Raw genomic sequence first — 24,933 nt, 5'->3', positions numbered from 1 at the left:
ATGTTATTTGATTTTTATAACCCATGTATACTTTATCCATACATTATTGCTTTAGCACACATCCTGGAAAAAAGAGCTTTGCAGTCAGGAAAACGCTCTCTCTCTCTCTCTTTCTCTCGCTTTCAGTAATAATATTGAGATCAAACATATTTAAATATGATCAGTAATACGCAAGAAATATTACTCATTTCACAGTTAAATAAACAACAGAAACCCATAAAAATCCTTAAGGGTGTAAATTGCAGTCGCATCATTAAACTGATAGGTGTCAGTCTTTGCTAAACCCTATTCATATATCACCTTAAAAATTTCATTGTCCTCCCACTTTACTCTTAGAGATATCAACAAGAATCAGTTTACCCTTCATCCTCTCACTTTATCGCTTTGAAAAGATAAACCCCCAGCTCAGCTGTCCCCTCCAGCAGACACCAACCTCTTGGTTAACTCTTGAAAGACATTTTCCAAGGGTCATTTTTAGGGTTGCCATGGTCACTTTCAAAATAGGGTTTTTTTAGGTTCTCTTCTTATGAACAATTATCCGTTATTATTATTACGGGTTTTCGAGTTGCTCTCAGTAATCTCTCTTAACATGTTACTCTTATGTTTGTGTAAGATGGCTTAACTGTGGCAACAACAATTGCATGTATTTCTTTTTTCTTTTACATTTTTTGTCCCTATCCTTCTTGTTGGAAAAACTAAAAGTACTCAGTCATTTTCAATTGAGGATCCATCTATGAATTCTGTACCTCTTTATGCATTGATGATAGAACAAGATACAGGATAACACAGATTAAGAGCAGCTCAGCAGTTTCCATTTGACTGGAAACCTTGCATGTATCAAGGTTATAGTCTTTTAAAACTGCATGACCTTTGCCCTCTCATCCTCCCAATTGGTATCCACCGACCCTAATTTGTTAATTTCTTCAACTTTTTGCATTTCTTCAGATAGATAGAGTTCTAACAAGGGTGCATCCTCAGCTTCCACATGGGTTTAATGATAACCAAGGTTCTTTTTTATTAATGATTGCTGTCATATGAAGCATGTTTACTAATGTGTCAGGAAATATTAATTTATTATGCTCATCCTGTTGCAGCTCTGGATGACCAGGACAGTGCTGTAGATGACCGGGATAGTGACTACCGCAGTGAGACGAGTAACAGTCTACCTCCACGTTACCATACAACGGCTCAGCCCAACTCTTCCATGCACCAGTATCCCATGGGCCCTCGGCCACAGCACCACCCAGACTCCTGCACAGACTCTGTCCACAGTTTTGACTTGGACTACAGGGACCAGAGAGGATGCAGGTAGACAGAGTTTACTCGGTCACCCATACACACCCTCACTCGCTCAGTCAGTCATAGCTTTGAGCTACCGATTTAAATTTATTTTTGTCCAATTTACATACATACCTCCATTTACATATATGTACTTGAGGGGAAAAATTACCAGAGTTAAATCAACACCTCTGACACAGTGTCAAAAATTGAATTATAAGCTCAACAAAAGGTAAGATACTGTTAATTGCAGGGCTATTTTACTAATTGCATTAGTATGAACAGGTATACCCTCAGCAATAAAATGGTTACTCAGCACATGTTATTCTGTTATCTTACTAATTTAATCATTTAGTTTCAGCTTTACAGTGACAGAGGAAGTCATTTTAATTATCATGCTTCTTTCAGATAGCTTGCCTGACCAAGAATCCAACATGACTGAAGCTGTGCACTTTCATGTTTTTGTCTGTGAGCTGGCTTTCTTTGTGCCATAGTAGATGGGTCATTCAGCTGCTTCAGTAGATCAGGAGGGATCTGTACTCAAGAGGCGAAATGGGTTTTGTCAGTTAGTTCTATGGCAAAGTGTGTGTGGTGATTGTTACTATAATTATGTATTTACATTAAAATAATAAGAATTTTAGAGGAAAAGACCATAATAATGCTGTTATTATTAATAATATTATTAATATTACCACCACACAGCTGCTTAGAGGTCAGTTTTGGTCCATAAGACAAATGGTCTTAGTGCATGGAATTTTGCATGCACTCATGGATTGTCATGGAAAACATGTGTCCCAGTGAGACTGCTGCAAATCTGCCTGTGTGGACTGATAGGAAGCTGATCCGGATAATTCTGTAACATCAGGAAAAAAAGGATTACAGCCAGGGAAAGCTCATTGCTCGTGCTTCTTTTTGTCTTGAGGGTCTATTGTGTTGGTGAAAGTTCCTGGTAGTTGGGATGACTCTGAACTAGTCATATCACTGAGGAAATCCCTCTGTCACACAGGGAGGGAGTGGGTCAGTGACATACATAGGCTTTTCATTGGTGATTAAAAACTTTGTTTAATGAACACCATATGGTGGTGATTTAGCGCATATTTCTCATGAACACTGTTACAGGCTGAGTGTTGATAAGCATGACTGTTGCTGTAGGGATTTACAAAGATCTAAATTCACACAGGCACAGGCAAACACAGGGGCACACATACACGCTCTTACTCTTGCATACACAATTTCATTACCCATGCACACTAAAAGAGTAACAATGTATTTTTCAGGTAATTACTGTGCAGCTTTCTGACGACAATGAAATTAAGCTGTCTTCAAATCTTACAGGATCATGGACAACTGCTAAATAATTGATTTAGTCTGTAATCTCTGTTAAGAATGTTGTAATATTATTATTACAACTGAAGAGCATAATCGTGTCTTCACATTTGCATGAAACTGTTCTTATCTTAATTTATCGTATCGATAAACTTGTGTTTTTGTTTTGCATTTTTTCTTCTTATTTGTTTGCTTGTTCTTTTCTGTCCCTGTCTCCTTTCCCACTCCCCTTGTTAAATTTACCCTTAAAATTTAACCTATTTTACCTCAATAAGATCATTACACCAGAAAGGAAGGGTCAGAATTATACCTGTGGATTCTGGCATGGGGGTTGAAGATTGGGAAAGCAAATACAAAGGGCAGGCCAAGCCTCAGCTAAGCGACTTCTTAGATGAAGAGGAAGACAACGTTATCCTTCGAATGGGAAGACCTTACCCTGAGCCATCACATATCTCTATCCGTCAAAATACTCAACGGAGTGGTATTCTGCCTGCCACCTACCCTGAGGGCTATGACACTATTGATCGGCGGCGAAAGAAAAAGATAAGGGACCCAGGAGGGTTGCTCAGTACAGAGGCAGACAAAATGAGAGAAGAGGCTTTTCCCACTGACCTTGCACTGCTCCGTGAGAAGAGAGGGGAGCTGTTTATACGGCAGGTAGCAGAGATGCAGGAAGAGGAGGAGCATATGACATCATGCCTCAGGCCATACAAGAATGGGCTTCTCTACAAGACTAGGATGTGGGCTAAAAATGAGCTGGACAACACTTTGGAGAATTATGTGGCATACAAAAAAGAGCAAGATGCTAAAATGAGGGCACGGTTTGATTTTGATTCAGTGGATTCTGAGGATCTGCACTACTCCATAGGAGCAGAGGAAGATATTGATGACATTATAGCAGAAGACTTTACCCCAGAGAATGCAAGACATTTCAAAGACAGGTATTCTTTCTCCTATGAGGGCCACATAGAACATTCTCAGGGTTTTCGGGAGAAGAAGTGTGGAAAAGCTAAAATTGGAGGATGGGCTCCAGAGGCAATGCTTTCTCCTGTAGAAGAACCAAGTGATGAATATGTAGACCCTATGGATGAGCTTCAGTGTCTAGTTGAAACTGTTTCTGAATACCTTGCTGAAAAAGAGGAGGAAATTAGCAAGTATGGTTCCCTTCCTAAATCAAGCAAATCTAGGCTATCATCTCAGGGTAGCAATAGAACCGATTCTTTTGGAGAGGATCAAAATAGTTCAAAGGATCCAAATCCTTTGGACAGACCCAGAGAAGGAGAAGCCCAATTGCACACTCCATCTGACCAGGGCATTTCAGGGGTAAAAAATGCCATGAGCTCCTTATTTAGTTCTCTCACTGACAGAGTTGGAGGAGGCCCCAAACAACCTGTCCCGTCTCCACAAGCACCATCTGCACATCCCTCACAATCTGGACTAACAAAACTGTTGTCCTTTATTCCTAAATCAAACAGCTCAGCTCCTGTAGCTGTTGTATCTCCAGTAGAAACCTCCCCTGAAAATTCATTCAGTTCTTTGCCTTCTCAGCCACCACGTGATGCCAAGACACAAGGTCATAATCATGAAACAAAAGCTCCCACAAGGAGTCAGATTCATACAAATACAAAAGAACATGTATCTGAGTTTGTAGCCAAACCTGAAATTGCTTCAGGAAACTCAGTCTTGGGGAAATTAAATCCTTTAAAGCTTTTTTCATCAGGAGATAATATGAACTCAGATGAATACAAACAGCCGCCAGAGTCCACATATTCTCAAGGCCATACACAATGGGATGGGAAATGTGTTCATCAGGGTAAACAGTCAATGATAACCGAAGGAGGTAGGAAATCTGAAAAATTACGAAGTTTATCACATGAGAAATATTTGGGACAAAATCTAGATGTAAATATGCATGGAAGACAAGATCCCCTGATTATCAAACAAGAAAATGTGCCTGCTGCAGGGGCAGCAAGGCCTACTGGCCAAACACAATCAGAAAACACTGGTTTCTTTAGCCCTTTTAAGAGATCATTCAGTTTATTGATCACACCTGCTGCCCCCATTCCACCTCAGGGACCTCCACCTGTGGCAGTTTATCCAATGTTTAGATCCACGGAGGAACCTCAAATACAGAAACCAGTGGAGGACCCATCATTCAATACTAAGCTTAAACTGCCTTTCCGCTCTTCTGAAAATGTCTCTACTCAGCAACATCCCAAAGCAGAGGGAGGCATGCTCTCTGGTTTTTTAAAGTTCGCATCCAGTGAAGATGTTAGTGCCTCCACAAATACTCAGAACCCTGTGCAATCATATCATGACTCAACTTCAACAACCTCCACCACCTCTACACAAAATTCTGGAGTGCCCCAGGAAACCTCTGAGAAAGGATGGCTCTCCAGCATATTTAACCCTACATCTGCTCCCTCTGGTTCAAACCAGAATTTTATCAGTAATCAGCAATCTCAGAACAGCAAAGTGCCATCTGGCTCACATGCACAACATACATCAAATCAGAAACCAACAGTGGCACCTCATGGAATGCAGCACCAAGCTCCTAATCAGCCTGAATCACAAAATTTTTTAACAGGTCTTTTTAAAGGGGGCTTGACAGAGGACATCTCTCACTCGGGCTCTAATCAACCCAAGCAAGGAGGACTGCTGTCTGGACTCCTTAAATTTGGTTCAACCAGTGACCTATCAGGCAGTTTGCCACAGCAGGCTCCCCATAACAATCAACCACCCAGGAGCAGTAATCCCCCACAGATGCCTCATCACCCTCCCCCACAACAAAATTCTTCAGCTATGCAGACAGGGGGCCTTCTCTCAGGGCTATTAAAGTTTTCATCAACAGAAAATATACCACAAAATGCACAGCCCTCTGAAACTGAAAGGCAGAGGAGCATCCCTGGCAATTACCCTGGTCAGCAGCAGACTTCAGATGAAACTGAGCAAAGGCAACCTCAGCAAAAGAAGCTGTTGTCTGGCTTCCTTAAATTTGCGTCCTCTGAGAATATTTCAAGCAGCCAAACAGTTGAGCACTATGAGCAACAAAGCAGTGTTCAACATAATCAACAGGTTTTTAACCAACAGAATACTCAAGGACCAAACCGAGGGCCTCATTTTAGGAACAGAACATCAAGTCAGCAAGTTAACCAACAGGAAACAAGTAAACCAGGCTTTACTCGACAACAAACGGTTCCACTCCAGCAAAAACCATCCCAGCAAGGTGGTCTTTTATCTGGTCTTTTTAAATTTTCTTCAGCAGACAACATAAACGCACAACAGCACCCATCAGCACAACACCATGGAATTATCCCAAGTAGATCCAGCCATGAGCAAACAAGGACAAGAGATATCCCAGTTTCAAACCAAAATCAACCACAAAATAGCTCAACACAAAAAACAACTCAAGCAAGTGGTTTACTTTTTGGATTATTCAAATCCTCCTCAGAAAATATACCTCAGCAACAGCAGCCTGAAATCATTCATGAGACACAACAACAGATTAAAGTGCCATGTAGCCAGACTGGTCAAACACAACCAGAGACGACAAGCCAATCTGGAGTGCTCTCTGGATTGCTTAACAAGTTAACAAAATCATCTGACAACACTGACACAACCTGCCAGACATCAACAGGACAATCACTGCATCAGAAAGCTAATAATCATACAGTCCCCATAAAGACACCCCTGCAGGCACAGTCACACAATGATGTTACAGAACAATCCTCACATGAACATACAGAGAAAGAGAGGAGCACTCCACAAATTGCCCAGCAAGGGTTTTTATCTGGACTTTTCAGCAAAAATGTACCTGAGGCCCCATGTTCTTATAAACAAGCAGAAAAGTCAAGTCATATTACAGAACAAAAGACACCCTCAACTAAATTCACAGAGTTACATTCAGGCATATTAAAGAGTGCTACGTCTGACTTTGGAAGGGACAGCAGTCACAGAGTTGTTCCTGAGTCTCTCAATCCAGCACATAGCAGACACGCTTTCATCAGTGCACCTGTCTCGATTGATACTGAGAGTTTAGACTTAAGAACATCAGCTACTTTCGCAAGATCTCTTCAGAGTCAGGCAACATACTCCTCAATTAGCACAGGTAATTTATCTCAGTTATATTATTCTGGCTCACTGCAGTCAGTTCACCCAATGGCTTATAGTACAGGAAATATTCATTCTCTTTTACAAAGCCCTACAAATTCTTCAATAATGACCATGCAGCCATATATTGGTGGAAGCACTCCCTCTTTGTATGGAGCTACAAGGCAAAATCTTTACCAAGGTCAGTTGTCCCCTTATGGAATAAGTCCCTCCTATGATGAAAACCAGTGGATCCGTGGAAGTTCGATATGGCAGCAGTTTCAGAATGAGTCACTGAATTATCAATTACAGGAAGAGGATCAACAGTATATACAGAGCAGTGAAGGTGCGTCATTACAGCCATCTTCTCTTTGCTGCAGCTCCTCAGATATCAATCAGTCATTTAACTCCTCTACACCATGGCAAGGTGCTGTTTGTCACCAAGAGCAAATTGAACCATATAATTTTGTGGGAGACAGGATTGACGATCCGTATCCCAAGAGGAAATTATGGAACAGCCATGAGGACTTGGGAAACAAAGAGTATACATCTAATGAGGAGGGTGCTTTGAACTTAACTACCAAGCAGAGTAATGCAAAGTTCGGGAAATGGCATTCATTTAATGATGGCAGCACTTACAGCTTGAATGGAGTTTCATATCATGAAGGCTATTACGAGGAGACTGTGCCAAGCTTATCTTATTCAGCTAACTGGCAATATGGAACGGATAATGCAGTCCAACAAAATTTTCACACTGATGGCATGATCTATCAGAGTCAGTTTAATTTGACTAAACCAAAATACTCAAACTGTCCTCCAAGTGCCAATACTGAGACTGAAGACTCCCTGTACCTTGAAGACACTGAATGGTATCAGCAGTGGCTTGCACTGTTGGAGCAAGGTATGTGGTGGCCAGCAGAAGATGGTGACTGTGGCTACTTTGTTTACACTGATCATGAGTATATTTATGCCTTGCTTACTGATGCAGCAGGAGAATATGTTTATGCATGTGCTCCTGAAGGCGAGTCTTGGGGAAATGCACAGAAATTAGATCATTTTCCCAATGCTGTGCTTTACAATGAAATGGTTTTAGTCTGCGGCTTTAAAATTCCACTGTACAATGAGGATGAGCTTCTTTGGCTGCCTGGTCAAGATCACAGTGATTCTCAACTTCTTAATGCCCCCCTAGATTTGTCTGCTGCCTATAGAAAAGGGAATCAGATAATGAATTTAAATCTTGAGCAGTTCTCTGAAATGTTTGAAAATTCGTTTTTGTCACAAGGGCAACACGGCTTAGATCTCACATCTTACAGATTAAACAAAGTCCGAATAGATCCAAGACAGCTCAGTTATGTCTCTGAAGACCAGTGCAAAGGTGTCATTGACCTTTCCTGTCATAACAGGGACCAGATGGGCCCTCATTGGAACAATCAGGAAATTAAGACATTTCTTGCTCAAAAGGTTGCTGTTTCCCTGAACTCTACTCCTACTGCAAATTCCAATCAACAACTACTTTACAACTGTTACCAGCCTAGCCAACGACGGCGTTCGTCCACTGGGGTTACAGTGAAGCATGTAGATGATGTATCAGAGGAAGAATGGAGGAAGAGAGTGACTCCAGGAGAAGAACAACCTAATCGTCAAGTCAAAAAGATTTCTTCCCTCATATCCTCCTTTGTGGGAAAAACGTCACAAGATGAATCAGTCAAAACTAGCATATCCTCATGTGATCAAAGAGTACCCGGAGAACCTAAGAATATTTTTTCGTCAGGTTTTCAAAGCCTGAAGTCAAAGATCATCAAAGAGGAAAATACTGCTGTTGTGCCTCAACCAGAAAGTGTTAAACAACAAATACAGAGGCCAGCTACCACACAGGGAAGAATTTTGCCTACAATACCAACAACTGCTCAAGTGAGTCACCCTTCAACACAACCAAATACAACTTCACAGAAGCCTAGACTGGCACGTCAGACCACCATGGTACAACAAGCAACCCCACCAACACAGCCAAATGTTACAGTGCCCTTAGGATCAAAAGAACCTCTAATTAAACATGGACCTCCTAGACAGCATGCAGCTGATAAGCCAGTGGATATACCAGTGGAGAACCCATCTGAACAGCCTGGCCTCATGAACTTTCTGAAATCTGCAGTAGGAATAGAGGAGCCCAAGCAAGAGCCCCAGACATCTCTCAATCAGCAGAGCAAAACTGGTAGCACTGCTTCCTTACCAGGCAGTACTACTACAAATAAAGAGGCTACAGGAGTGTCAAATCTCTTTGGCTCAATTAGCAGCCTATTTAATACTGAGCCTTCTACACCACAGAAACAGCAAATGAAACCTAGTAGTACAGAGGGTTCGCTGGCATCAGCATCCAGACCAAAGGGAATACAGAGACAACAAACAATGGCCCAAAGTGGTACCGCCCAGGCAGGGCAGAACCAATCCCCAAACAAAAGTATATCCCAAGTGCTTTCTCCCAGTTCCTCCACAGGCCCTGCTAGAAGCCAATCAGAAACTACGCCGCCTACAGAAAAGACAAAACCGGAAGCAGGAACTAAACCATCTGGTGGACTTTTTGGATTTTCACTTGGAGATATGCTGACAGGATCACCAACAGCTCCCCAATCTGCACCCACACCTCAAACACCGACAACATCTACAGCTCCACAAGAAGAATCACTTGGTAAAAGTATATTATCAATGTTTAGTGGGCCAAATCCCCCACAGGCTGCAGCTAAAACTGGGCCTTTGCCTCAAGCACATCCACCAAATGCAGCTCCACAACCTCCTCAACAGGAATCACTTGGTAAAAGTTTATTGTCAATGTTTGGAGGATCGAGTCCTCCACAGCCCCCTCCTCAAACCAAGCCTACTGCTGAGGTTCCACAACAGGGAACTGTTCCTCCAAAAGACCAGCCAACTACAGGACTCCTTTCAATGTTTGGTGGTCCAAGCACCCAACAGTCTCAAGCCCAAACAGGATCTATTCTAGGGGGAATCCTGCCTGGGTCATCAAGTTCAAGTGATAGCCCAATGAAAGGACTGTTGTCAATGTTTAGTGATCCCAGTCCTCCACAAACTCAGCCGCAAGCAACTTTATCTCAACAACAAAGAGTAGCTCAATCACAAACTCAACTACAAGAGGAACCCCAGACACAATCTAAACCACAACCACAGCCGCAAGCACAAGGGCAGCAAGCCACCTCTGTTCTTGGGGGGATATTGGGTGGCTTGTCTACCTCTAGTGAAAGTCCCAGGAAATCTTTGTTCTCCATGTTTAGTGGCCCCAGTACTCCTCAAACACCAGGAAGTGGTGGAAATGCAAATATGTCCACTACGCCAGGGACTGCTGCACCAAAAGAGCCTGCCAAGAGTATATTCTCTGTTTTTAATGATGTTGTGTCACCTCCACAACCAACTCCTAACTCATCATCTGCTATTGTTACGGCTACCAAAGAGCCACCAGCTACTTCTTTACAGCAAAGTTCTTCCCAAATGTCATCTGTTTCCAGTAGCCATGTCCCAGCAGCAGCCACCAGTGAAATATCCAATGAACCCTCAGGGAACAAAGCTAGTACTAATTCAAGTGGCGTTCATGCTGGCCCATCCATTGATGCTACTATAAATAGTACCAATTCTCCTAACGTGGATGCCACAGTTAAAAGTACTGGTATTGCATCGACAGAACCAAATTCAGAATGTATCAAAATACTAAAGGAAACAAACACAGGTGGTGCACCCCAGGGTCCTGCTCCCCCGAAAGATCCACCAGCTTCAGGCCTGCTGTCTATGATCAGTGGATCAGGCTCACAGACTCCATCCTCACAAGCCGGATTTATTTCAGATAGTCCAGGAAAAGGTTTGCTTTCATTATTTTCTGGGCCCAGCACTGAGCCTAGTGCAAGCCAGACAGGTCCTTCACCTACAGGGGCTGAACCAGGGTCATCAGGCCCCAAGGACCCACTAGCTAAAGGTTTGTTTTCCGTCTTTGGAGGTTCTACTCCTCAGCCCTCTTCTCAGTCTGGAAGCTCTTTATTAGGGGCTATGTTTGGAGGTGCTTCACCCCAAACAGCACCTTCTCAAACAGGAGGATCATTACTTGGTGGTTTATTTGGAGGGTCTGCTCCTCAGGCTGCTCCTCAAGTTGGTCCCACTAAGAATGGAGGCTCTGCCCCTCTGACAGCAGGACCTCAGGCAGGGCCATCCTTACTTGGAGGCTTATTTGGTGGATCTGCCCCCCAAGCTGCTGGATCTCAGACTGGAGGGTCTATTTTGGGTGGGATTTTTGGAGGATCAGCAGCTTCAACTACAGCACCTCAGGCTAGTGGATCCTTGGGTGGATTATTTGGTGGGGCTGCCACCCAAACTTCAGCTCAAAATAGTAGCTCTATATTAGGAGGCATTTTAGGGGGATCATCCACTCAAACAACCACTGTACAGACTGGTGCATCTGCTCAGGGTGGAACATTATCTGGAGCTTCTGCCCCTAATGAGATGCCTGGTAAAAGTTTGCTTTCAATGTTTGGAGGATCCGTTCCCCCCGCAACACCCACTGCAACAGATACAGCAAAATCTAATGATGACAAGAAAGTGTTAACTACAGCTCTCTCTGACACTGTTCCAGGAGTAACTGTTTTACCAAAACCCTCTGATGACAGTAAAACTGCTCCAGCTCCAGCTGGTCCTGAAATGTCATTAACTGATACTGCTCCCAAAAGCAAAGACCAGGCAGAAACACTACAGAAACCTGACAGTGCAGTTCAGGGTCTTGAGGCAAACTTGCCGAAAACTGATGGCAACATCATAGACGTTCAGTGCCAAGATGCTGACAAGCCAACTGCTTTAGCTAATGATAGTGAATCTAACAAATCTGAAATCTGTGCTCCAGCAAAACAACCTGAAAGACCAGAGCTTGTTAGTGGTCAGTCGAGTCAAGATACAATGCCACCTAAAATAAAAGAGGAGGCACCTGCCACTCAGTCAAGTCCTATGGCCCAGGGAGAACAAAAGCCTCCAGAGCCAGAAACATCTGTTGGTAACTCATCAACAGATACAGTCACAGGCTTCATGTCCTCCCTTTTCAAACCAACAGCTGCTCCTGCTGAAGGTTCTCAGCAACAGCAAAAGAACTCACTTTTTGGACTGGGAGGAACAGAACCCCAAACTACAGGTCAGACTGGAGCATCACTATTGGGGGGTATTTTTGGAGGGTCCAACACTCAGACGGAAGCTCCCCAGACAGGGGGATTACTAGGAGGTTTATTCAAAGGGTCTGTCCCCCAGTCTGGTCCTCAAACCACAGCCCCCACCAGTGGAGGGTCAATATTAGGCGGGATGTTTGGCGGAGGATCCTCTGCCAAGTCTGTAGGTCCCCAGACTGGTGGATCATTACTAGGTGGGATGTTTGGAGGATCTGCGGCAACATCACAGCCTGGTGGTTCTTTACTTGGAGGAATGTTTGGAGGAGTCACTGCTCAGACTGCAGGACCACAGACTGGAGCATCACTACTCGGGGGCATAGGGGGGTCTTTATTTGGGGGAATGGGACAGCCACCTAAGCCATCTGAACCAATGCCAGCTGAGCCCAAGCCAACATCTGGCACTCCTCCACAGCCACAGATTAAGCATGAAAGTATACCACCGAAAATAGTACCATCTGGCACTGAGACTAGTTCAAATAAAATGGTGGACTCAACTATACCAGATAACACTCAAGTGAAATCTGGCTGCCTAACAGGTAGTAGTGCAGTGGCATCTGAGGCAGCTGGTCCAAAACCCTCTGCTGTCACAAGTGCTTCAATAAGTACTACATGCGACCTCACCCATCAGGTTGACAACACTGAAAAAGATAACTCAGCTGTTGAGGGAGAAGTGATACATGAGACCCCCATGATCATTAAAGGAGACCCTGAGAGTAAAGAAAATGACAAATCTGTCCCACCTGATACCCAAGTAGCAGATTCTAATACAGCTCCTCCAGTAGATCAGTTGTCTAACAATGCAGAGCCTCCTCAAGCCAAGTCTCTGTTTGGTTTTATATCAGCTCAGAGTGATGCAGGAAAATCTCTTGGATCTTTATTTTCACCAACAATGCCATCAGGTGCTCCATCAATGCCTCAAACAGAACCAGGCAGTGGTCTGTTTTCAGGATTAAAAACCTTATCTGGAAATCTATTTCAAGAGGAAAAACATGTTGCTGGAAAGCAAGAGCCCCCCACCACTTCATTATTTGGGACAAAGATAAGTTTTCCTTGGCAGGCAGAGTCAGCCAAGCCGCAAGCTGTCCCAGATGTTATAACATCTCAACCCAAAACTAACAACAAGCCAACAAGTGGTCAAACACAAACTGTTCAAAAGGTTGAAACATCTGATGCCCAAAAAAACGAATCGGTAGGTTCCACAGATGATGTAGCAAACCCCCAGATTTGCATCTCCACTCCTGATGTAGATCCTTCAGCATCCCTGACCCCAAAGGAGAAGGAAAGGCTTGTAGAAACATACCCCTCTACAGGTCCTAACTCTGGAGTGCAGCTGGACAACCAGTCCAACAAGGATCTATTGAATGCAAAAAGGCTAGTAAAAGCATAATAAATGGCATTCCCCCTTACCATTTATGATGCATTCACGTTTTGGAAAAACATGTATTCCCTGTCCAGCTCTGCAATCCATCCCCACTAGTTTAATTTAATCTTTAGCTTGAGTGTATGTGGTACGTCTGTGTGCACTGGTGTAATCTTTGATATGGGCATTTTGTGTGTAGTGTCTACATAGTGTGTGTCATTTCGAAACAGAATTCCAAGGTAACACTTTACTTTAAGAGACCCTATTTAGCATTTATTTAGCAGTATACAATTATTTAATACATTATTAATAAAGCATTATAATATAAGCAGATATATGGACATTTCATGTGTTTTTTGTGTAGTATTTGTCAGCACTGAATTTCTCCTATGAAGACATATTTTATGTTATTACAACTCTGAATTAGTATATTGTCATTCATGAACTGTTTATACACCAGCTTTTAGTTATGGGTGCCCACAGGAGGTATAGTTGTTGACAAAGTACCTATATCTGTTAACAACTACATTGTAGTATGTTGTAAACCATTCATTAGATTTTTGTGTACTGCTTTTAAATGCTAAATAGGGGGATTTAAAGTGTTAATGTGTTCCAAAACAAAATTAGCATATTTATATGGGGAATTCACAAGTGAATGTACGTAATCATTTATTAGTTTATTAAAGAGAGATCATTTCTTGTGCTATTCCTCTGACAGAAACTTATTTATGGTTCACCTGAACTTCAATACTCAAATGATGTTTATTTGATTGCTGCCCTCAGCACTTCCAAATCAGCCAGAGTAATATCCTCACCAAATGCAAATGTCCCACAATTATATTTGCCAAATTTTGCTTCCTATTTAGTTTAAGAATAGGTTAAGAGACATGTTTGTAGCATCAAATAAAACCATGACTGACATTATTAATAATGCAAATTTTGTTTGAGCATGGAATTCTGATTTGTATTGTGTATAACTTTATATGGTGATCATTATTTTATAACTATTATGTTTATTCTTTAAAATCAGTTTTTGTAAATTCTTACCATTTAACTGAGAAACTCAAACTATAAATGTAGCTAATCTGTATTCTATCCCTAAAAAGAAAATGCCACTTTATAAAAGGTAAAATGTCAAACACTTGGATCAACTCTGCATATTTTATTGTTTTATTCATTATAAATCCATCTGTACTTGCCAAGATGGATTTGGCTCACCAACCATTGTGCACCATGTACATGTGTTCTGTCTTGTGGACAGCTCAAAGGAAGATATTTACAATGAAATATGCAGATGTGATTGCATGCAGGAATATACCCTTTTTAGTAAGGACTAGCAGTTATAGGGGCTTTATACCTCAAACCACAAAACAGAGCATACACTTTTGTCTTCCATTATATTTTAAAATACAACTCCAATGTAGAAAAAGCATATGTAGTGTATATGTACATGCTAACAAGTTGATACGATTTTCACATTTTCATTATTTTTCAACATGCAACAGCCTCCCTCCAAGGTTGGGTATCTTTTTAGGGCATGATATGTGTGTAGACCTTTACTAAAAAAGTGTACGTGGGGTTTATTACAACCCAAAAACCATGAGTTGTGTTGTGTCATTTCAGCAGTATAAAAAGAATTAAGACCATCTCTAAAATTAAGAAGCGCTTAAAAGTTTTTTTAATGTAAAAACCCCCACTTATCTAGCGTTGACTACTGGAAAAATTTAAACCACAAACATATTTAGAAATAGTTTTTCAACCAGTTCTAATTTCAAAAGAAGTATTCTGACTTTGAATATTTCCTCACTCCTCTCTCACCATTGTAGTCCAGTGGAAAGTAGTCGCTTTGGGTCATCAGGAAACCTGAGCCAGACCAGCTCCCAGCTCAGTGAGACTGGCCAGGAGAGCACTGGAGGCTCAGAACTGGAGGAGTCCTTCCACTCCTACCACAGTACTGGCTTTCACCCCTCCACCAATGGACAGCCACGCACAAATGGACATCTTCCCACTAATGGACACTCTACTGTAGGCGAGCAGGATATTTGTAAGCTGTCTCCTGAAGTAGGTCGAGGCCTGAAAAATGACCCTCCAGCAGAAAGAGGGTTCTCTAAACTCCAAAGGTAGGGTTTTTGTTCAGAATTAAACTCAGTTTTTTATGTGCTATAATGAAGCTCCATGGGAATTTAAAAATTTTCTCCATCTCTTTCTGCCTTTGTACTCTTAAATCCACATAACCCAGGTTTCATGATGATGGGCCACCATTACCCTTTTCCCCTTCCAGAGTTCGTTGGTTGAAGGCCATCAATAAAGTCAGGGTTCAGCTCCGGGAGGTAAGTGGTGTTCCACATAAGCTCCTCCAACTACAACTTATCTCACATCAAGTCTGACAAGTCTGATTCTTGAACTCTTTCTCCCTACCCTACCACACATACACAAATATTACATATATACATGCACAGACATATACGAACACTTGCAATTCTTTGAAAGTGGTTGAGTTTAACCTCTCTGATTGTTTTCAGATAAAATATGTATTAGAATAATATATACCTGCAATTTTGGAGTTTTCCAACAAAACGTGTTTTCTCCTCTGCACCTTAATGGATAAATACATCCATAACTGGACACTGTGGAATCCACAGACTTAAAGCCTCATTAAAGGCACCTCACAAATCATTTTCCATTTAAGGTTGATTGTATGTGATTTAGTTTCACCCATCCGTACATTTCTGTGGTATTTTAATTGCAGCCAACTGGTCAAAAGCTTGCTCCTCTGTGCTACAGCAGTCTAGCGAGTATGTACTACTAAAATATAGAGGTTAGATGATACTGCCTAGTTTAAGTATTAGCATATTTATAATTAATTTTAGATACTCAGTCTCTGCTTCCTCTCCCTCTCTCAGTCTCATTTTTCATTGGTTGATTTATCTTTTCTCATGGCACTGTAATTGTGAGGCTTAAGTATACTGTCCCTCTGACTTAAGTCCACCACCCAGTGCTTCAGGGACCTACAGTATAATTTGCATTAATGGCTGGTTCACTCATGGGAGTCCCTCTGATGTTCTACTGCAAATTGTGTTTACAGTGTTATGTAGTACATGTATGTGTCATATTAAGTGGCACTTAGTTTTCACAGATTCTTCTAAAATAATATGTTTCTTTAAGGAAATGTATGATGTACCAACATCTCAAAAGAATTGGGCTTCAGCAGGGAACGTTTCTCTTTTGCCATTTTGTATCACCCACCATCTACTCTAACCTTCTTCATCTCTTATTAGGGACAAAACTAATGGGGTGTTGACAAAGTTTGAATCTAATGAGAGGGAAGAAATTAAAAGTGGCAATTGTATTATCAAAGCTGTTTATCCCTTATCCATTTCTCATTGGCGAATACTGTATAATTTTCAAACAAATGAATTGACCAGTAGCATTACTCACTGAGAAATTTGTGGTCATCAGTACAATTTGGAGCCCTTACATTTTCTGAAAATATAGATTCAGACAGTTACTAATGTCAGTACATCAAATGTCCTTTGATAAAAAAAAGATTGGCAAATTATATGACATTGCTTTTATTTCTCTCATTTTATATTTGGCTTTAGGTGTCACAGGTGCCATGTAGCTTCATATTGATCCAATGTCCAATACAATTTCTGCAGGAAATGTCTAGCATGTTAACAGATGTTGAGTCATGCATCTAAATCCAATCAGAAATCTATAGAGGGTGCTCATAATAAAACATCAGAATCTCTCAGCCCTAGCCCCCTTGATTAAGCCTTTTATGGCACAGCAGTAAAGGAGTAGCTCAGGTAGTCCTCCCTTGGCTCCATTATGATGATTGGTTTGCATGCACTGATTGAAATGAACATGTACTGTAAATGATGGCTGATTGAAGACTAGTGTATTAATGGAAAGCAAGGTGAACGCTGTCTAAGTGCCATTTATTACAGAACATAGGGAAACACTTTTTGGTTGTTAATCTGTCAAGCAGTGTCATAGTGACCAGCATAATAAGAATGCTGTCACTGTAAAACATCCTCACATGCTTGTTTGCATCAAATAATAGAGTGAGATTATATGTGTGGTATATTTAGTTTCCCTGAGAATTTTTGGCAGCAATTGCTCCCAGGGGCAAATCTAGAGCAGCAACTGGAACTGGCTGCCAGTCCAATTTCCGGTATAAATTTCAATACCCATATTTGATGTGATTGAGCAACTAGCCTTGAATAGAAATCCCTTTGTCTTTATTTATCCATCGACAAGGTAAAAGCAATCAAGCAATCAAGAGTGCAGGGAAAGGAGTGGTATTGATATGTTTATCAGGCGTGTTTTCATTTCGATGACCAAACATTCATATTAATAGAAAGAGAAAAATTGCAGCAACTGGAAGATGTGGAAACACAGAGAGGAGTGAATGAGACTGAGAACTGGCAGTCTTACAGCCCCAGATTAGCTTTGTGCTGGGATATATTGCCAGAGGACAGAAAGAGAGAGCACAGAAAGCATCCAAGAGGGGTGGGAGGGAAGTAGGGATGGCTACTTAACCGAGGGTGAACTGCTGTGTGATCGTGGTCTTCCACTGTCGCACTTGCCGTTCCAGCGGTAGAAATTAGAAATTCAGCACTTCTGCATTTCTATCAGTTAAAGAAGATCTGCTGCTGATTGAGGCAGAACAAGACATTCAATAATACACCTGGGGATGAATTTTGAAGAACGACAGTGAAGTTACCATTACTGATCTGCTGAGCCATCTTCCATGTGGATTTAATGAATCTTGCAAGATGATATCTACAGGTTGTTCTTGTTTATTATTTTTTCCTATAAGGTAAGGCTCACATTTTAATATTTATTTGCACTTAGTTTGTTTTTGCAGCATTGATTAAATTAAAACTTATAGTAATAGATTATTTTTGGCTCATAAATGTACATAGAAAAGGTCTTACGTGCCTTGATACTTTGACAGGAACAGAACTTTGACTGAATTTCAACTTGTTTTTTGTTGGTCACTTAATCTAAAATTTTAATAGAAAATGTTATTCTTGGTGACAGTCAAACTTAAAAACTTGAAAAGAAAACTATCTTGTTTTTTTATCCAGGCCACAGACCATTTCGTAAGGAGAGAAAAGAGATTGCTGCAGGCTACTACTATGACTAGCCTGGAAAATGGTCCTGACCCCAAACAGCCCCTCAACCTCTCTTTATCCTGGACAGTTAACTAATAAATCACTGACTATTATAGTGCACATACAGTGAATCTTGGCTGTCTGTAAAAAAGGACCAGTGGTCCTCGGAATTGCAGCTAAATGGGCATTTTAACTATTTTAAATGTAATGTGTTATATGACAAATATATTTTAGCATGTTCATATTTATTTTTAGGATATAAAAAACTCATCAGATATTAGACATTTATATGTGATATTTTACTGGGATACTTCTTGTTCCCAGTTAATTTCAGATGCCTGATTCCATTTAGTAAATATGCTCATGGTCTTAATTCAATTCAGTTCAAATTCAGTGATAGTAGTGATAGGAAAGTTATATTCTGATAGGCTTGATTATACTTTTCTGCCAACCTAGCCCTTATCAGGCTAGCGCACACCTCCAGTGCTCAAGTACTTATTGCAATACAGGGGAGAGTCAATGTAGTTAGCAACTACAACTTCTTTGGAATAATTTACTTAATGGAAGTGACAATTTGCTTAGCAAAACTACAGCTAAGGCATGTCACAGTTATGCTATCTTATAAAATAAATGCACAAAATAGTTGTTGTCAGCTTGTTGATTCAAACAGTGGAGAAGAATACCCAAAGATCAGTATGCATCCTTCTTAATCCACAGTGCAAGGCATTTTAAAAATTTGACATTGTGTGTGTGTTTTGTTAAGACTGTAATTCAAGCCTTTATGTAACTTAAAAAACATTTTCTATTTAGCTAGAGAGATAACGTAATAAAAGACAGAAAAGAGATAGAGATTTTATTTTATATATTTAACGTTCATAAAGGTGCCATTGAACAGTGAACTCAGTTAAAGTATCAAGAAATTCCAAAAGAATTCCATATTCTCTAGTTCTAACAAATCCTACTGTGTCCGGTTCAAAATGTTTATGCAGGTTGAGTTCCAAGCAGCAGGAACCACAAATGTCTCATATGATTATCTAAATGGTTATGCTCAGTGGACAAAGTTGATATCACTGAGCTGTGTGTAGTATTAACTAGGACGAAATGGGGGGAGATAATCACTCAAACTTGTGCCCCCTCTTTTTTGTAAACAAGACTATGTTTATTGTTTCTACCAAGTGATTGACATGAAGCAATAAATTTTGATACGCACTTAGACTACTTACCTTCCTTGAGTCATGTAGTGCCATCAGATAGTTTTATGTTACATTTTTTTGAGTATTCAATAAACTCTGTAGTGTGTACACTAGGCAATGGGTCAGAGCTATCAAGCAGTGCAGCTGGTATGGGTGGGAAAGAATGACATGGCCTTAGAGGAGAGAATTGACCTGTCATCTAATTACCATGCTGTCTCTCCAAAGCATCCTAATTACAGAGATCTAAACAGCTGCATGGTGTTTGATTCTGCAAGTTGCCATACTGAATGAGGAGGTCAGTTAAACAAAACACTGTCTATCTTATGTCTATACTGTATTGAGTAGTGCCGTTGCTAATAATGTCCTCAAATATCAGTACAGGATCTCATATGTGTTCAAATGTATTAAGCTGACTCTTTCGTCTGTAAGTAAAGCAGCATTCTGCCCCATTTTTTAAAGGAAATACTTATACTTCATAGACATAATTTGTTAACTGTTGAAACCCCTGAAACTATCTTGTAATCACAGTGTTAGATTTTAAAATTCTATTTTGCTTTTCTCTCTGTACTGTCTGGTCTGTTGGTCATAAGAATAGAATTCCAATAAATTCACAAATTCTTAAAAAACTATGCAAGTTGCCAATTATATATTATATATATTATATATTATATATTACATAGCAGAATTACCAACCAAATGAGTTTCAGGTAATATTCCTGTAGTAAGTTATGTTGACACTCAACAAATTAAAATCAAATGCAAATTTCCACTGCTTTGTCAACAAAATAACTTAACTAGTTTTCTCTTGTCAGAAAAGGTGCAGGATCTCAGTTATTGAAGTTTAAGATGCTGGCATATGCCTACACCACCCTAAGGAGGAGTCACTGAGGCAGTGGTTTTTCCATGTATGGGAACAGTTGATCAAGTGTGCCACTTCTCAGGGATGTTCCCCAGAGGACACCTCAGTATCCAGGATGAGCCCTACAACACAGAGCTGCTTCCACTCTCACCCAAGAGGCAAGACCTGCAGAAGAAGAAATCACAGAGCCCCAAAGCGGGACAAAGCCCGCACAGAAGGATGCAGGACTGCCTGCAGGGGCCAGAGGATAACTCCCTTCATGAGCTGTCATTAGTGGACACAACCTGCGCTAAAGCAGACCTCACCCCATCTGAGGAAGACAGCAGTTCTGATTGTCAGGCTGGCATTGGGGTTGTGGAGGCTACTATACCCAGGCTCATTGAAAGGATCAATGATGAAGAAGAGAAGGAGGAGACGGAGGATGACGAGGCAGATCAAGGCTCTAGTAACATAGTGGAACATATCCTGAAAGAGCTTAAAGGCATCAACAAGATCCAGGAGGAAATTTCTGACCTGAGGCAGTATATAACATCTGTGCGAGGCTCGGTGGATGAAGTATCTTGTTGCGTAGATGCAGTGCTCAGTGAAATAGGTGAGCTGTATTCTGGGGCTTCAGCTGCACCTCATCCCAGTCCGGTTTCTCGAAGTCCCAGCATCAGGCGAGGAAGTCTGGGTAGACAGAATGCCATCACATCTCTTCACAAGATAGACACAACTCCACTGTTGGATCGCAAGGATTGTGGAAAAGATTCAGGATGTATACTATCTCACAGATCACCCAAACAATGGATTGTTGATCGGGTCACTCTCCAATCAGACCTGCAAACAGACCAAGAGAACTCAGCACATAGTTCAAACATGCAAATACTAGGCCCTACAAAACCTGACCACTGCTGCCTGGAGCTTCATCGAGCCCCTGACTGCCAAAGTACCAGCTCTTTGTCATCCTGTCACAGCTCCAACTGTCCAGAGGCAGGCTTTCTTTCTGGTGACACAGAGTATCACAGGTGGCCCTCAGTTGATATGCAGCACAGTATAAGTGGAGAAGAAGGTTGGAGTATGGAGGACATCTGTTCTTGTGCAAACAATGGAGAAGAGGTAGAGAATTTTTTAGGTGTTTGGGACAGGTGTGCCACAGAGGAGACACAAAGCAGCACACCGGGTCATTCTTCACACAACAGTTCTGAGCATCTCTCATTGCTGTTTGGACACCATTACAACTCTATTTCAAGTTCTTCCAGTTTGGTGGACTGGACGCCCACCAGACTACAAAATGAGGAAGAAAACTTGGAGTGTGACTGTGCTGCAAACTGCCCCTACTCACGAAGTTCTGGTTACCACACCATGGATGCCTGTGCAAATGCAGAGGGCAGTGGGCCCTCCAGGAGCCTGAGTTGCTCCACTGTGCTGTTGACAGACTGTGAGGATGGTTACCTGGAGCCACATTCATTATGCGATGACTGCCCATCGTCCGGTGACACTCTTGATCTGGGGTCTGCTGAGAGTTTGGACAGGGAGTGGACAGATCCCAGCATCTCCAGGGATGAAGCAAGAGAATCTTTGTCACAGGATTCTTCTGAAATAGATTCTGAGAGCACAACCCAGACCCCCAATGTAGGGTTTGATATAACAACTTTTAGCAAGGCTGTACTCTCTTTCAGGTCAGCTTTGAAAGGGGCTTTGAAAAAGTTGGAAGGACCCAACCCTGAAGATGTGAAAGATGATAGTGGGTCTGAGGCATCTCCCTCCCCTGTCAGACAAGCCAGTGAACCCAAGGAGGAGCAGAGTAGTACAGATTATACAGAAGGAGAAGTTAGTCTGGCAGAGAATCACACTCAATTTGGCACTCTAAAGGAGGACAGTGAGGCTTCAGTTTACATGGATTGTGGTGAAATACATGAGAATCTGTCATGCTCCCTTCAAGCATCCCCCCTTGAAGCAAGCCACTCTCCTTGCACCCCTACTGAGTATCACTCTGTAGAGATTTCACAGGGCAAAGGAGACTGTCCAACTGATGGGGAACTGTCCAACCTTGACCTAACACCAGACCATTGTCCAGCAAGGCTGAGTGAGAGTCCACTGGGACCAGTGCTTAGTACAGATGAGGTGGGTTTAAGCCCAATTAGGGAAAACCACGTTCTTGATGATGTTTTCCCAGGAAAGCCTACTGATGCCAGTCACAGAGAGCGTATAGCTAATTTTCAGCGCATTCTGAGGGAAAAGAGGCAAACGCGTCATAGACTGTCCAAATCTGCTCAGGGGTCCCAAGGGTCTCATGGCTCTCAAGGGTCTCAGGGATCCCAATCTCAAGATGAGTTTATGCCAGGTATTGTTAAGGATATTTTCTTTTACCACTGGCAAACCCAGTAATAACAGCAAAAAGTACATTTTAAAGTATATAATATAGCATTACACATGATAATGATCTATGAACCTTGTTAATTTGAGAACCATCAGTTGATTTTTTTTTTTTGGCTCTCATAAATGCAGTATTTTGCAAATGTACTCAGATCAGTTTGCTCAACTACAGCTACTCCACATGATTTAGACTTCTAATGTGATTTTGTTTTTTCTTTGCAGAGAGTTGGAGAGAAGATAACCAGGTCACTCGTGTATTATTAGCTCCATATTCAAGTTACAGTTTGTTTTTGTTATTTTTTTCTAGTTATTTTGAATGTTATCTAATAACTTTGTGGATTTTTTTTCCCCATTACTTGTCTTGCTTTTCTTTGTCAAAGCAGAATTGAATTTTAGTTCAAAAATATTACTTACATATACATATATGGGTAGATATGTAAAATTTATTGAAAACCTAATATTTCTCCCATCACTTAAATTATTCTGTACAATAAATAGTTTATCATTGGTTTGATTAATCTTCAGAGTGTGATTTCTCAATTCGGTTCCTAGTGCTCGTGTTGTGCAGCCGCTTTATGTTTTCCCCTGAAGTTTTTCAAACACTATAAAAAAACCCTTGCTGTGAGAGTGAACCCCAGAGCGATCTCCACTTTCAACTTCTGTCATCTGAGAGATGGATGAACAGACATTGATGAAAGATTCTACCTTTGAGGAAGAAGTAAAAGACCTCATGTACATGTAGTCCCCCAGTCACAATTTTGGTGATTTTGTGAAATCCGTGCACAGGCTTGCTTTTATCTACTTCTTCTAAGTTGCAGTATATGGGTTGTCTCTTAGAACGGAAAGAAAGTTATTTGAACAGATTTGAACAAATATTCTGTGGTTTTGAATCTGCGTAATGTTTGTCCACCATTGCATTTCACTTAATATCTTTTACAAATAAAGGTCAGCAATGTTTATTTGCTGAAAATGTGTTTAAAAGTCATCATCACATATTTTTATTGATTTTATTTGCATGTTCTGTAACATCAGAGAGGTGAAACTCAACCAAACTTTCTATTCCCTTCCTCTTCTCATAATACACTGCTATGTTTCTGCTACCGTCAGCCTAAATTCTCAAATTTGAAATCTCGTAGGTTCGAGATGAAGAACCCAATGCTAGACAGGCCTGGGTCAAACCAGGGTAAGTCATATAGATTACACCTACATTTGGGTTGCTTAACACTATTTTGAGTGTTTTTTATTTTATTTTAATTAATAACTGAATGAGCAGTAATGAATTTGTATTTTAACACTAATACTGTTTAATACTGTGACTGTAGTCTGATTACAGTGAAAATACCCTGCTGTACAGTGCTGTGTTATTGTATGTGAGGAGTTTTTATTCACTTACACATTATTTTTGTCTGCGCATAGTGGCGGATCGGGTCTGTATGGAATTGATAGCATGCCAGACCTTCGTAAAAAGAAGCCTATCCCCTTGGTCAGCGATGTGGTCAGTACTAACCTGTCATTTCTCTGCTGTATATACTGTATGTCATATGTCATTCTGTTTGTTTTGCTCTTTCTTTGTGAGTGCATGTCATTCTGTTTGTGAGACCACCGCAAAAGTCACAATTATTCTTACACTTATGAGCTGAATTTGGGATGAGATTGTTATCAACAAATGGAGACAAATATGAAACTAGACTGCTAATTTCTCTCTCCCTCCTCTCTTAAACCTGAAACTATTCCCCACAACTCTCTTGAATGCATTCACTCTCCTTGATCAGGCTATGGTAAGTTTATAGATCCCAGTTGCCACTCCCTTCTCTATTAAAGTACAAAATATCAAGTAGGACAAATGAAACAGTTGTTGCCTCAAACCTGTATGCCTCTAGCATGTTGATCCCTTTGATCAAAGACCTCTTGTTTAATAGAAATGAAAACATTTGCATGCATCCTCTTGTTCATGGGTAGTTTTTCTTCCTACTTGATATTATCATTAAAACATATAATCAACAAATCATTCCCCCACCTTTTGGTTTGTATTTTTCCTCACCTGCTGAGCTATGTACAGGTTATTAATAAAAATGGCAATCACAAAAGTACATGGGTAGAATACTCTACTAACACTCTCGCAAAAAATTGTGGCTGATGGCCC

General features: G+C 41.0%; 1 protein-coding gene across 3 annotated transcripts in view; it reads left to right on the top strand.

Annotated features, from left to right (window-relative positions):
• Nucleotides 1–24,933, top strand: part of LOC137170576 (protein unc-13 homolog B-like) — a 70,562-nt gene that overhangs the window by 23,232 nt on the left and 22,397 nt on the right. For all 3 annotated transcript variants that reach the window (XM_067574037.1, XM_067574036.1, XM_067574038.1), the window contains 5 exons: nucleotides 1,095–1,308; nucleotides 15,084–15,377; nucleotides 15,497–15,587; nucleotides 23,927–23,973; nucleotides 24,207–24,285. In XM_067574037.1, coding sequence (XP_067430138.1) covers nucleotides 1,095–1,308; nucleotides 15,084–15,377; nucleotides 15,497–15,587; nucleotides 23,927–23,973; nucleotides 24,207–24,285 — 725 coding nt within the window. The remainder of the gene's footprint in view (nucleotides 1–1,094; nucleotides 1,309–15,083; nucleotides 15,378–15,496; nucleotides 15,588–23,926; nucleotides 23,974–24,206; nucleotides 24,286–24,933) is intronic.

Source organism: Thunnus thynnus, chromosome 19, assembly GCF_963924715.1.
Source record: "Thunnus thynnus chromosome 19, fThuThy2.1, whole genome shotgun sequence".
Taxonomy (NCBI): Eukaryota; Metazoa; Chordata; class Actinopteri; order Scombriformes; family Scombridae; genus Thunnus; species Thunnus thynnus.
This window is presented reverse-complemented; position numbering and strand designations above follow the sequence as displayed.